This window comes from Culex quinquefasciatus, chromosome 2, assembly GCF_015732765.1.
Source record: "Culex quinquefasciatus strain JHB chromosome 2, VPISU_Cqui_1.0_pri_paternal, whole genome shotgun sequence".
NCBI classification, from domain to species: domain Eukaryota; kingdom Metazoa; phylum Arthropoda; class Insecta; order Diptera; family Culicidae; genus Culex; species Culex quinquefasciatus.
The window spans coordinates 93,050,149-93,063,960 of NC_051862.1; the positions used below are offsets into that span (position 1 = coordinate 93,050,149).

General features: G+C 40.2%; 3 protein-coding genes across 3 annotated transcripts; 1 reads left to right on the top strand and 2 right to left on the bottom strand.

Moving 5' to 3' along the window:
• Window positions 1-143: 143 nt before the first annotated feature.
• LOC6036900 (uncharacterized protein C16orf52 homolog A) lies at window positions 144-1,025 on the bottom strand. The gene is made up of 3 exons (XM_001846824.2): window positions 816-1,025; window positions 548-760; window positions 144-490 (listed from the first exon to the last, which is right to left on the bottom strand). The coding sequence occupies exons 1-3, from the start codon at window positions 916-918 to the stop codon at window positions 303-305; spliced, it is 504 nt and encodes a 167-aa protein (XP_001846876.1). The 5' UTR covers window positions 919-1,025; the 3' UTR covers window positions 144-302.
• Window positions 1,026-1,150: 125 nt separating this feature from the next.
• On the top strand, window positions 1,151-4,505 carry LOC6036899. The gene is made up of 2 exons (XM_001846823.2): window positions 1,151-2,718; window positions 3,692-4,505. Exons 1-2 carry the CDS (start codon window positions 1,378-1,380, stop codon window positions 3,890-3,892), a joined length of 1,542 nt encoding a protein of 513 aa, XP_001846875.2. The 5' UTR covers window positions 1,151-1,377; the 3' UTR covers window positions 3,893-4,505.
• A 35-nt stretch (window positions 4,506-4,540) lies between these two features.
• On the bottom strand, window positions 4,541-10,859 carry LOC6036898 (H/ACA ribonucleoprotein complex subunit 2-like protein). The gene is made up of 3 exons (XM_001846822.2): window positions 10,595-10,859; window positions 10,456-10,528; window positions 4,541-4,945 (listed from the first exon to the last, which is right to left on the bottom strand). The coding sequence occupies exons 1-3, from the start codon at window positions 10,755-10,757 to the stop codon at window positions 4,714-4,716; spliced, it is 468 nt and encodes a 155-aa protein (XP_001846874.1). The 5' UTR covers window positions 10,758-10,859; the 3' UTR covers window positions 4,541-4,713.
• Window positions 10,860-13,812: the final 2,953 nt, after the last annotated feature.

The window sequence follows — 13,812 nt, forward strand, 5'->3', positions numbered from 1 at the left end:
GATTTGTTTATGTTTTGATTGCTCCACTTTATTTATAGCATTCGTACTCCAGACGAGAAGCTGCGCGACTGTGTTGCCTGCAGCTGTCAAAATGAGTCCAGAGATGTTGATGTGATATATGAGAATATAAAAAATCATGAAAATCATACAATATCACACATTTATTCCCGAATATTACGACTATCATGCTTATACTAAACGAAGAATTCAAATAAAATCAATTCCACTTACTAGAAACTATAGATCACCCGGCTAATGAGAAATACTGTGCACAATTTGATTTGGTATCATCCCCCGCGACTCTAAAACTGTGGCAGACAAACCTTCTCCGCAAACAGTTCCGATATCACCGTAATCCAGAGCGCCAGCACAAACATGATGTAGGAGATCCCGACCTGGTGCGAGTGGGGCAGGTGGTACGGCTGACCTCCAATCTCGTCCACATGGAAGCCCAGCGGGAAGATGACGGCGGCCAGGCAGAACAGAACCACTGAAAGAAATTACTTTTAAGTTGCTTCACTCAAAAATATCAACCTCCGGATCTTACTGGCAGTGAATCCAACCCATCGCGCGTACGGGATCACGTTCCGGTCCCAGTTGCTGGACGCGAGCAGAATTATCGTCGTCGTAATGCAGATACACCCCACGAAGATGCAGATCAGTGCGATTAGCCACTCCGGTTGGAGTTCCGGCGTGAAGCAGACCTGCGGCCGGTTGTACAGCGTCATGCAGGTCCACATCAGACCGAGTCGGGTTTCGCCTGGAAGAAACGTTTTCGCTTGTAGTGGAGCTTTAGCGGATGGGGAGCGACCTACCTCCAACGCTGGTCACGATCCAATCCGGCATGGCCAGGCTGACGATGGCGCACACGTCGGCCGCCATGAAGAGCGCCGCGCTGATTGTGGTCAGTTTGTCCATGTTTGAGCCTCTTTTTTCACGGGAATCGATGTTTAGGGAAACATTTTGCTAGCTGGAAGGAACTCGGACAAAGGTAGACTGTGAGAAAGTTTGACGTTTCTTTGTTTTGATTCGCTGCTTTTGACAGCGCATCCTACCTGGTTGTTCCGCCTATGAATCGAATTCATGGCCTGCTCATCAAATGATGCATGAAATTTAGCTTTCATTCATACAAGAATGCGAGAATGAAGAGTTTTTCACAGAATCTCAAGAACCACGACGCTGACATCCGGCGAGACAAGGCGGTGAAAATGTAGTAAACTTTTCTACTAGACTGAAGAATTTTCTCTGCGTAGGCTAAGTTTTCTGTGATTTATTGTGTTTGTAAGGCAGCTCCTCTTTCGATGGATCCATCCGGAAGTATGATATTAAGCGGCGAATCTGAGGAATACTAAGCGTCGAACAGGATATTAGGCAGTGATGAGCGATCAGGATGATCCGCTGGCTCAGCCCCAGACTACACCTCGCAGTTCACTCGGGTCGGGTGTGCTATCGTTTAGCAATTCTTCCATATCACCTTCGACGAGCTCGAGCGGCTCGCAAGGATCGGCCAAATCCGCCGTGAGCGAATGTCTGGGAGCATGGCTGAACTACTTGCAGATCATGAACAACCTGTGCGCCGCCGGATATCGCCTCGCCCAGACCATAGCGGCCTTGGAACCATGGGCAACACTGGACCAGGCTGGTCAACAACAGCAACAACAACAGCCCTTTATTGCCTCGCAGATACCCTCGCACATGGCCTTCCAGTTCATCACGGCCTGGGATGATCTGGCACGGGCCTCGGTGGTCGCCACCAGTACCGTCAAGTCCCACATCGTAAGCGTCCTGCAGGATTTCAAAACTCAGCCACCCGGATCCGTCGAGCATGAAGGCGAACTCCAACATATCAGAGAATACAACCAGCTGATCCTGCAGGACAACGCTCAAACAATGATCAACCTCCAGCACCAGTTCTGCGTCGCTTCCTGTGACTCCTTCGCCCAGCTCATGTGCTGCTACCAGTGTCAAACTCAAGTCGGGTTCCCGCACGATCCGGAATGTCCGATGATCCAACATCCAATGTCCGCGGCAGCCGCCATAGCTCGCAGTGACCAGCGATCGCAAACCCCTTCGCCCCATTTCGGCATGAAGATGCAGGAGAATCGCCTGTACGATCGGGGCTCAGTCTCAACCCAAGGATCCTCCGACCACGGCACCACCGCTTACGAGCAAACCCGCGGACCTTCACCGCACGACATCCGTGGACCAAGCCCCATCCAGGGCTACCTTGACAACATCCGTGGACCCCTCCCGAACCCGGGACACCTCTCCGGCATGAAGGCTCCCTTCTACCGAGGCTCGCGCAGTCCCCTCAACTTCCCACTCTTCACGCTGAACGGACAACGCCGCTGGTCGGAAGCGGCCGCCGGCGAGGTCAACTCCGAATCTGCGCTGGACGCCGAAAGTCAGATGCGCCGTTGGTCGATGCCGTGGGAAGCCAAGGCGGACAAGACGACCGTGCACTGGAACCAAACGCGCATCATGCCCATCTCGAAGCTGGCCGTTCCGCAGCAGTCCGCAGGGCAGAAGTCATCTACGGGCGATCGGAGCCAAAGTACTACGCCGGACTCGACGTGGCACTCGTCGGTCACCAGCCAAGACGGGTTGGTGGAGGCCATCCAGTTGCTGTCTTGCCGGCCCATCTACCGGCTGCCGCCGATGCCTCCGGCATGCATTGGACCGCCGTTCGTGGAGGAGCCGTCGAGCAGCATGTCGCCGGTAAGTAGCTACAGTGGACTCTCTGGCTGTCGATCTTCTCGATATCAATATTGCTCCAGCTGTCAATAAAATTTTCAGTCCCTTCAAGAAGATTGCATTGATTTTCCGTTCTATAATTTGATAACTCCCTCTCTCGACGGTCCCTTCAATATCGACATCGAGAGAGTCCACTGTAGTTTCGATGCGCTTCCCGAACACGGACGTGAATTTCAAGTTCCAAAGGTTCGTCCAGTACATAATTCGATCATAATATTTACCATTTTGACGGTAGTGGCGCAATCAATTTGTTCACGACAAAACCAAATTGGCACTACTGTCAAAAAAGGTAAACATTATGATCGGATTACTAGACGAATTGTTATTATTTCCAAGAACAAGCGTAGGTACTTACTGGCGTGGTTGTCAAAACAAGACGCATTTTTCTACAATGCTCAATCGTAGTCTACTATGATGGGAGAAGGTTAGGGAAGGCACAAAAGAGTTGATTTTGTTCCGGAAGTTGGATAAAATGATGACGTCTTAATCCAGCAGCTGTAACTGGATTTCCGTGAAGGAAAAGATGTTGATGTGTTCTCCAACGGTAAAGGTAAAAAAAATACACCGAAGATCAAACGACGTCAGAGCGAAAGTCGTACCACTTCGATGTTGAGTTCGCTCCGGGCGGACAATTCGAGTACCGACACAGAAAAGTAACCTCAGGAGGAGGGCCACGAGCATGTAATAACCGGCACGATAAAATGGTGCGCAGAAGTCAGTTTTGCGAATAAAGTAACAAAAATGGTTGGCAAATGATAAAAGAGAGAGCAGTTAAAACCGTTAGTTCGGCAAGGACTTGTCGTGTAGTCTTTCAGTAGCAACTAAGGCGAGGTACTTGAAGTTCACATCCGTGCTTGGGAAGCGCATCATAATTGGAAGTTATCGATTTCCGACCATGAACAAAGGGAATATCCTGATAATTCTTACCCACTTCCAGAACGCCCAACAGCAACCACCCCAGCAGCAACCCCAACAGCCCGGCCTGTACGGCATCTGGACCCAGCAGAACCCGCCGAGCGCCATGTTCCGCCAGCAGTCGATGCAGGAGCAGCAGCAGCAGCAACGTGGAATGGTTCCCCCCTTCATGCAGTACATCCGCGAGCAGGAAGGATCGCTCGACGAAAACCCACCGCCTTAGACTGGATAAGGATCACAAAAAAAAAACTTGACAAGCTTAATCTCACAATGAACTCGCTATGATATGACCATACTAGACGATATTCGGTGCATTCTCTCATACTCAGTGTAGTAGCTTTGTTGCTAGTCAACAGATTGAAGGAAAAATCTCGTAACAATTACCAGTTTGACTCTTCAAACGAACAAAAATTAAGCTAGTTTGCGAGGATTGTTTAATGTTTTGATGTTAAATCTCAAATTGAATTCAAGTAAGCCAAAGCACAAATCCATGATAGTAGTCACTTATCGTAAAATGTAAAATCTATACATATTAATGAAATCATTGTTATCAATTTGTTTGAAATTTATGTAAATTTTCGGTTCTATAATATTTTTCATTAGGGGTAACTCATGTGGTGTAGTGTTTTTGCTGGACTCTCTCAAGCTGTTAAATAATTTCATCTTACTAAAAAAAATACCGTGATTTTCCATTCCCCTTGAGCGTAAATAAAACCGTTAAAAATATGTTGCGTGTAGTAGATGTAGTGTCCTCTCGTGTAGAATTTTTAGCAAGGAATTTCGGTAGTTTAAGAAATCACACCTTTTTTGTACGGAATTTGGTGTTCGTCGCAAAACAAAAAAAATATCACGAAAATAATAAACCATCTGCATTGAAAAGATACACTCTTTTTCATTTTAAAGGTTCCACTTATATGTATTAAACTGAATTCATGTTAAAACTAGGTTGATTCTTTGCGTAAAACTTCACTCCTCGTACATTTCGCTGCAACGTACTCAAAAATTCTGTCATCAAACAAAAAATTCTCTTACCACCACCCCCGCTTACGAAGGAATCGGCAGCGCCGACAGCTCCACCTTCAGCTTGTCAAACAGGTCCTGGTAGTCGGGATGTTCGCGCACCATCATCGCCACCGTGCCACGCTTGACGCCCATGGCCGCGCCCAGGTCCTTCCGGCTCGGCGTGTAGCAGTACGGAATGTTGCGCTCCTCGCAGACGGCCGGCAGGTGGCACATGATCTCGACCGGGGTGACGTCGCCGGCGAAGATGACCAGCCTGGAAGGGGAGGTGGGAATAAGGGTGGACAAGTTAGATAGATCAGCTCATACTCAAACTCTGAACGCGTTGGAAGCACAACTCAATACCAATAGTTGGGTAGGGTAGTCATCAAAAGGACACTTTTGGTTTTTAACATTCGACGATTTTTGTATTTTTTTCATCAGCATGTTTTAACGAGCTTTTTGCTGCATTTTCTTTCTTTTAATGTGTTCTAACATTGACCAAAATATGAGATCGATCTGACGTCCACAGCCAGAGTTATTCTACTGTCTCATTGTAGACGCACTTGACAGCAACAATGAGACAGCTGGGGAACAATGAGAAACTCTACAAAAATCAATACTTTTCTAGTAAAACATATTTTTTTCTATAGTGTTCCATAGCAGGTGACTTACTTTGAACATTTTCAAGCAATTTTGTCAACATGAAACTTCAATTAACAAAAGTTATACTAAAAAGTATTTAAATTTTGTTAAATCCTTATATTGTACCAAATAACTTTATATTTTTGGTTAAATGAAGTTCAAACTCAATAAATATGCCAAAAATCACATCCAATTGGGTCCTAAAATGAAGCTTAGATTGGTGATATTATTGTTTACAGTGATAAAGCTTATTTTTCTGAGTACAATGACTCTTTGTACGACCACAAAGAGTTAAAATGGATTTTTAAATCAATTTTAAAAAATAACCTCGCGGTCCTTCTTGACAGAAAAGCTCCTACTTGACAGCTTGTTCCAAGGGAACCATAGTTGATCCATCGAAAAAAAAGTTGTCTTGTCAAAAAAAAAATTTTGCATTCAAATGAAAAAAGTGATAAGAAATGATTTTTAATCGTGTTTTTACCGTTGTACATAAAAATTTACATAGGACTTTATACCCAATTCATGTTTTGAAAGATTTCCATAGATTTTGAAAAGTTTAATGAAGAAAAACCAAAGTGTCTCATTGTTACCCATGGGCCAAAAAAAGGGTGAACAATGAGACAGCCCTGGATTCTGGGTATATTTTAAATATTGGTCAAATCTAATGAAAGGACATTGTAGCCCAACTCACAGGGCATAAAATGACGAAAGAAATCTGGAGAAATATTAGTTTTTTTTTTGTTAATGGCAGCCTATGAGCGAAAATGTAATTTTTAGTCATAGGGGGAGAGGGGGTAATATGCACCCCCGGGGCAAAATGCACCCCCTGCTTTTCTCGGCATTTGGAAGAATTTTCCGGGAAAAAATCATAGAAATTGGAAGCTTAACATTGCTAAACCATGCTGGAAAAAATTTAGCATCGTAGTATAAAAACAGCTTAAGTTATTTGCAAAACTTTAAAATGTTGTGTTTTCATCTAATTTTCATTGAACTTTCATTATGATTTTTGGACAATTTAAAAAGCATTTATTGATATTGTAAGTGTTGAGGTATATAGTTAGTGCCATAATCTTCGTTATTCTGTAGATAGATGAGTCCAAAAACATCAAAAAATGCATTTTTAATTAAATTTTCTGCAAAAAGCGTGGTCGGGGCAAATTGCACCGCTGTGAAGCTCCATTGTAAAAACAGCTGACTAGTGAAAACTGCTTTTACCCGGTGCATTTTGCCCCATGTTGTGATGCATTTTGCCCCGTTGTTGTAGTGCATTTTGCCCCAATGTTGCGGTGCATATTGCCCCGCATGCTTGTTTGAAATGAATCAAAAATGTTTTTAGAAATTTGATATTTTCGAACAATTTTGAGGTTTTTAAAGACTTTTTTCAAATGGATGACGAAGAATAATAGTTGTTTTAGAACATCGAACAAAAGTCACAGTAATGCTGTAATGGTTGAGAAATGACAGTTTTGCCTTAGGGGGTGCATATTACCCCCTCTCCCCCTAATTTACTTTTACGCCCCAGAATCAAACATGTATGAATAACTTTGCAAGGGAGCATCCATAATCAAAGCCACTTTTATGGCAGACGTGTATCTGATAGACACACCTTTCCCCCAAATATGAGCCTAATTGGTTGAAACTACGTCTTGTGAGAGCCATTTTATCATTGTTCCCCGTGTCTCATTGATGGCTACTCTACCCTAATCAGGTTAACAATCGAATAAGATTTCAATGCAACCAAAACAAGCATTTCCCTAACACCGACGTACACTTCAAGTACCTACAATAAATAATTTTCCAACTATCATATAAAGTGTACTTAGTGCGACAGAGCGACTGCTTGGCAAGTCTATCCAGATTTTTAAGCGAAGATGGCGTTACGAATGGTGAACGCCCGAAATGTCAAAATCACGCAGTGGTACCAACATTACAAAAAAGTGTGCCATGGCATGACAGCCAAACTTTTTTTCTAATGTTGGTACCACTGCGCGATTTTGACATTTCGGGCGTTCATCAATCGTAACGCCATCTTCGTTTAAAAATCTGGATACTGAACTAACGTATTCTTTTCGTTTTCAAATCATTTTAGTTACTCTATTCGCTGGTTCACAGTGGTTATCCAGGCACGCACTAGGTCCTCGTTGACGAATGCGACACCGCTTGTCGTCCAAATCCTTCTTGGTAACGGAGGTGTCTACTACGACAGGCTTATGGCCTATCTACAATCACTTAGCTTAGAAAATTTCACTTAGCTTAGGAATTTGAATCAATGGAAATGAAGCCGAGCTTCTACAATGGAAAAGTAATCAAATTAGAAACTGACGTATGGTTTGAAAAATTTCAAAATCTACGGTAAGTTGACGTTTCAATATCAAAGGTAAACAAACAACTGCATAGCAACGTATATCAGCCCAGCAAAATTTCTAAGTTGATTGTGGATGACGGCCGTAAGTTGCGTACTTTCCTAAGTAACTACTTTACTTAGATGTTCTAAGCTAAGTGATTGTAGATAGCCCATTACGCTTCCGCTGCCTGCAGAACATCCGTCGTCAAACGTTTTAGGCGGTCCATCCTGCCGTGCCGATTCGGCTTTCACACAGCAGCGTACCGTTTTTTCGCTTTGACGCCGTTAATCATTCAAATCTTCAACAATCACAACGAATTACAAGTTCTCATCAAACTATGAGAGGGGAGTAGGCCAAACTCTAAAGAGAGAGTCCGCGGCGATGTCTAACGTGACTTCGAAACCTACAGTGCACTGACTTGGGTTGGATGGGGTTTGAAATGCATATAAGCAACTCATAAGCAGAGTTCGGAAAATTACTCACACTCAAATTCGAATAGGCTACCTCACAGAAAATATCCTCATTACTCACCGTGAGCATGAGGGATGAGTAATTTTACTCATATATGAGTAAAATGGGTATGGTGAGTAGGCGCTGTAACCTCAACCGTTTCCAAGTTAAATAAAACTGAAAGGACTTCCGAAACGGTTGAAAAATTGAAACGTCTTCCTTTATTCCAGTCCACTGATGAATTCGAAGTGGACAAAGTCGCAAAAATGTCTACATGCCGTGCTTGCCAGAAGGTTCTGGCCGGTAAGATAGTGTATATTTTTAAAATGAAAATCGAACATTTTTTTAAATGTAGGGACTCAAAAATTCAACTACTTCCGACACTTGCAACTTGTCCACAAGGAATTGGGCGCGAAATATGACCAACAGGAAGCCAGCACAAGTAACAAGCGTCTTGGAAGCCAGTTGAAAAAAACCCGCAAAATTTGTCAAGGTTCAACTTGAATTGAATGAGCAAGAATTTAAGAGAACCTGCGTCGAGATGGTGTCCACAGAAGCGTGCGCTTATCGCCTAATGGATAGGCCCACCTTCAAACGACTTGTTGCACCATATGAAAAGGCCTTCGGAGTGAAAGTTAATTCAAAACGTTACTTAATCTAACTTTAGGTAATTGGTGCCTTCCTCGCATTCATGAAGTGAATACATACAGCTTCAAAAAAGTGTATAAATAACACTTTTTTTATCAAAATATCTGAGATCCGGCCTCAAAAAAGTGTATTAAAAACACTAAAGTACTTATAACTTTTGATAGGTTGATAGGTCAGATCTCCAATCTTTCGGGCTTGTTGGAAAGGTCTTTTGATTACCTATCCAACTATGGGTCGCATGATAGATCCGGACTACTTTTTCATCAAAATATTTGAGATTAGGCCTCAAAAAAGTGTATAAATAGCACTTAACTGCCCATGTTCGTAAAAAAGTCCCATATGCAAAAACAGCAAGCTGAGAAAAAGGCATTTGAAGTTTGTCCCATACATAAGGCTACGTGTTAAGTTTTCGCGAAAAAACTGGATTCCCTCTTGATTTCTAGACTCAAGTACTGGATGTTATGGGCTCTTTTGAAAGAGCACACAATTTTGAACCAAACTGCATCAATAACTCGAAATCGATGAAAAAGCATATGGGACATTTATGCGATCAGGGGCAGTTAAGTGGTCATAACTTTTGATGGGGTTGTCAGATCTTCAATCTTTTAAACGCATTGGAAAGGAAAACTTTCAAATACCTTTCTAACAATATATAGCATGACCGGTTTTCTTACAAAAAACACCCTTTTTACAATCTTCCGAAGTTTAGCTAAAATCGTTTTTTCCGTTTTTTCAGCATAACTTGTACAATTGTGTGCATATTTTTCGGTGCACGGACTTACAGACATACACACGCACAGACATTTATTCAGAATTTGATTCTGAGTCGATAGGTATACGTAAAGGTGGGTTTACGAAGTTTAATAAAGAAGTTCATTTTTCGAGTGATTTTATAGCCTTTCCTCATTGAATTGAGGAAGGCAAAAAACGCAAAAGTGTGGGTGCGAGAACGTCCGTGAACTTATCGGCAACGAGTTCAAGAATAAAATGAAAAAAAAGAGAGAAAGAGAAACAAATTCAATCAGGGAAAATTACTCCCGGGCCCTCAAAGCCCTCTTTGTGAGAAATGAGGAAAGCCCTCACCCTCACCTGAGAGTGATGAATAAGTTTCTCGCAGGCAACTTAGTTTTTCCTGTTTTGATGATGAGCAACTCGCGAGTGAGTTTCCGAACTCTGCTCAGAAGTGTTTGATTGCTGGTAGTGAAACCAGGAAGGTGCACCATGAACGAAATCTGTGTTAAGCTAAGCACAATTCGATTGTGAACGTTTTGCGAAAAGAGATAAATCACGCGAAAAAATAATTAAACTTCATAAGCATCGTCATATGCTAGGATTAGACTGGAATCTAGTCCATCATCGTAAATGGAAATGAATCAAGAAGTTATTTTCAGTGGTTTCAAACATGGCTATTAATGATCTTGAAGGACTTTGTTATATGCAAGGAACATTGAGTCGCTTCTCAGGTTTTATTGTGCTTTTCTTTACCTAAACTCGTTTAATACATGATTCTCACGTCGGTGTTCGGGAAGTGCACATCAAAGTTCTCAGGAATCCCAGGCTTTAGGCCTTGAGTAACCAGAATCAGAGTCGTCAAAGAATATCGAAGCGACATTTAGCCTTCAAATTCATAAACTTTTAAAGGTACAATACATTTGATTTTCTCGGAAGAAAGGAAACTTAAAAATAAACGTAAACTTACCCAGTTTCTCCCTTGCGCAGCCGAACTTGGACATCCTTCAATCCGTTACGCAGGTACGACTTTTGTTTGGCGGCTACAAAATAAAATATAAACCAATTTAACCAAACAAAATCAGACAAACCAACCAAATTTCACCCACCTTTCTCGATCAGTTTGTGGATCTTTTTCGTCAGCTTCTTGGAGGCCATCGGCTGCGAGATGGCGTTGGCATTTTTCAGCTTTTCGTCGTACGTGTCCTCTTCCTTCACGACCGAGGTGTCCACGTCGGCGGCGTCTGGCTTCTCGACCTTTATTTTGCCCATTTTATCGCGAGATTTAGATTTAAAATTACCGAAATGAAGCTAACGCGAGAAATGCACGTGTTTCGCGTGGTGCCGCTGCGGAGGTAAATAAAACGGCGTGAGCTTGGGATGAAAACAAGTGTGAGTTCAGTCGCAGGGGGAGAGCTGTCAATAGTTTTTGTTTCTTCATGTTGGCAGCGCGAACCACATGGTATAATGATGGGTTAGTCTTAAAAAGACTAGTTTCGTTTTAGTACAAAAAAGGCTAAATTTTAGGCTTAATGTTATCGTCAAAAAGCCTAAATTTTAGTCTTTTTCGAGAATGCGAGGGGATCAGAGCGGACAAAATCCAAGATGGCGGAACTTGATTAAGACTTATTTTTAGGCCTTAAAAGACTTATTTATAGGTTTAAAAGACTATTTTTTAGGCTTTTGCAAGAAACGGTAGGGGTCCAAGCGGACACAATTCAAGATGACGGAACTTGATTAAGACTTATTTTTAGGCCTAAAAAGACTTATTTTAAGGTTTAAAAGACTAAATTTTAGGCTTTTTCAGGGAATGCGAGGGGTCAAAGCGGACATAATCCAAGATGGCGGAACTTGATTAAGACTTACTTTTAGGCCTAAAAAGACTTATTTTAAGGTTTAAAAGACTAATTTTTAGGCTTTTGCAGGGAATGGGAGGGGTCAAAGCGGAAATAATCCAAGATGGCGGAACTTGATTAAGACTTATTTTTATGCCTAAAAAGACTTATTTTAAGGTTTAAAAGACTAATTTTTAGGCTTTTGCAGGGAATGGGAGGGGTCAAAGCGGAAATAATCCAAGATGGCGGAACTTGATTAAGACTTATTTTTAGGCCTAAAAAGACTTATTTTAAGGTTTAAAAGACTAATTTTTAGGCTTTTGCAGGGAATGGGAGGGGTCAAAGCGGAAATAATCCAAGATGGCGGAACTTGATTAAGACTAAATTTTAGGCCTAAAAAGGCTTATTTTAAGGTTTAAAAGACTAAATTTTAGGTTTTTTCAGGGAATGCGAGGGGTCAAAGCGGACATAATCCAAGATGGCGGAACTTGATTAAGACTTATTTTTAGGCCTAAAAAGACTTATTTAAAGGTTTAAAAGACTAATTTTTAGACTTTTGCAGGAAATGGGAGAGGATCAAAGCGGACATAATCCAAGATGGCGGAACTTGATTAAGACTTATTTTATGCCTGAAATGCCTAGGGGATCAAAATGGCGGGAATAAACGGTAGAAAATAAAATATTGTTATATATTATCTAATTTTTAATAAAAAAATGTGTTTATTCGGTGATTCGGTAATTTCGGAATACGACAGATTCACGGATGAGTACAGCTTTTACCTGAAAATAAAAAATCAATATTTTGAAGATGAGTTGTGAGAGTTTAATAGTTATTTAAAAATTGGGTTATTTCATTTAGGAGTTTAGCTCAGAACTGGATTGGCGTAGTTTGACAAGTTCAATTTTTCGAAGATCTGACTTTAAGAATTTAAGAATTTAAGAATTTAAGAATTTAAGAATTTAAGAATTTAAGAATTTAAGAATTTAAGAATTTAAGAATTTAAGAATTTAAGAATTTAAGAATTTAAGAATTTTTGAATTTTTGAATTTTTGAATTTTTGAATTTTTGAATTTTGAATCCCTTGAATTTTGAATTTTGAATTTTGAATCTTTGAATCCTTTGAACCTTTGAATCCTTGAACCTTTGAATCCTTGAATTTTGAATTTTGAATCCCTTTGAACTTTGAACCCTTGAATCCCTTGAACTTTGAATCCTTTGAATCTTGAATTTTGAATCCTTTGAATCCTTGAACTTTGAATCCCTGAATTTTGAATTTTGAACCTTGAACCCTTGAATTTTGAATTTTGAACTTTTGAATTTTGAATCCCTTGAACTTTGAACTTTGAACCCTTGAATTTGAATTTTGAATTTTGAATCTTTGAATCCTTTGAACCTTTGAATCTTTGAACCTTTGAACTCTTGAACCTTGAACTTTGAACCTTTGAATCCTTGAACCTTGAATTTTGAATCCTTTGAATCCCTTTGAACCTTTGAACTCCCTTTGAACCTTGAACCTTGAATCTTTGAACTTTTGAACTTTTGAATCCTTTGAACCTTTGAATCCTTTGAATCTTTGAATCCCTTGAATCCTTTGAATCCCTTGAATCCTTTGAATTTTGAATCCTTGAATTTTGAATTTTGAACCTTTGAATTTTGAACCTTGAATCCCTTGAATTTTGAACCCTTGAATCCTTTGAATTTTGAATTTTGAATTTTGAATCCTTTGAACTTTGAACCTTTGAACCCTTGAACCCTTTGAACTTTTGAACTTTGAATCCCTTGAACTTTGAACCTTTGAATTTGAACTTTGAACCTTGAATCCCTGAACTCTTGAATCCCTTTGAACTTTTGAATTTTGAACTCCTTGAATCCCTTGAACTTTGAATCCTTTGAATCTTTGAACCTTTGAATCTTTAAATCCTTTGAATCTTTGAATCCTTTGAATTTTGAATTTTGAATCCTTGAAGTTTTGAATTTTGAATTTTGAACTTTTGAATCCCTTTGAACCTTTGAATCCTTGAACCCTTTGAATTTTGAATTTTGAATCCTTTAAATTTTAAACCTTTGAATTTTGAATTTTTAACTTTTGAATCCTTGAATTTTGAACCTTGAACCTTTGAATCTTTGAATTTTGAATTTTGAATTTTGAACATTTGAATTTTTGAATCTTTGAATTTTGAAATTGTGAATTTTGAATCTTTGAACCTTTGAATTTTAAATTTTAAATTTTTAAATTCTGAATCCTTGAATTGTTGAATTTTGAATTTTGAATTTTGAATTTGAATTTTTGAATTTTGATTTTTGAATTTTAAATTTTAAATTTTAAATTTTAAATTTTTAAATTTTAATCCTTAAATTTTAAATTTAAATCCTTTGAATCCCTTTGAATTTTGAATCCTTTGAATCTTTGAATTTTGAATCCCTTTGAATCCTTTGAACCCTTTGAACCTTGAATTTTGAATTTTGAATTTTGAATCCTTGAACCTTTGAA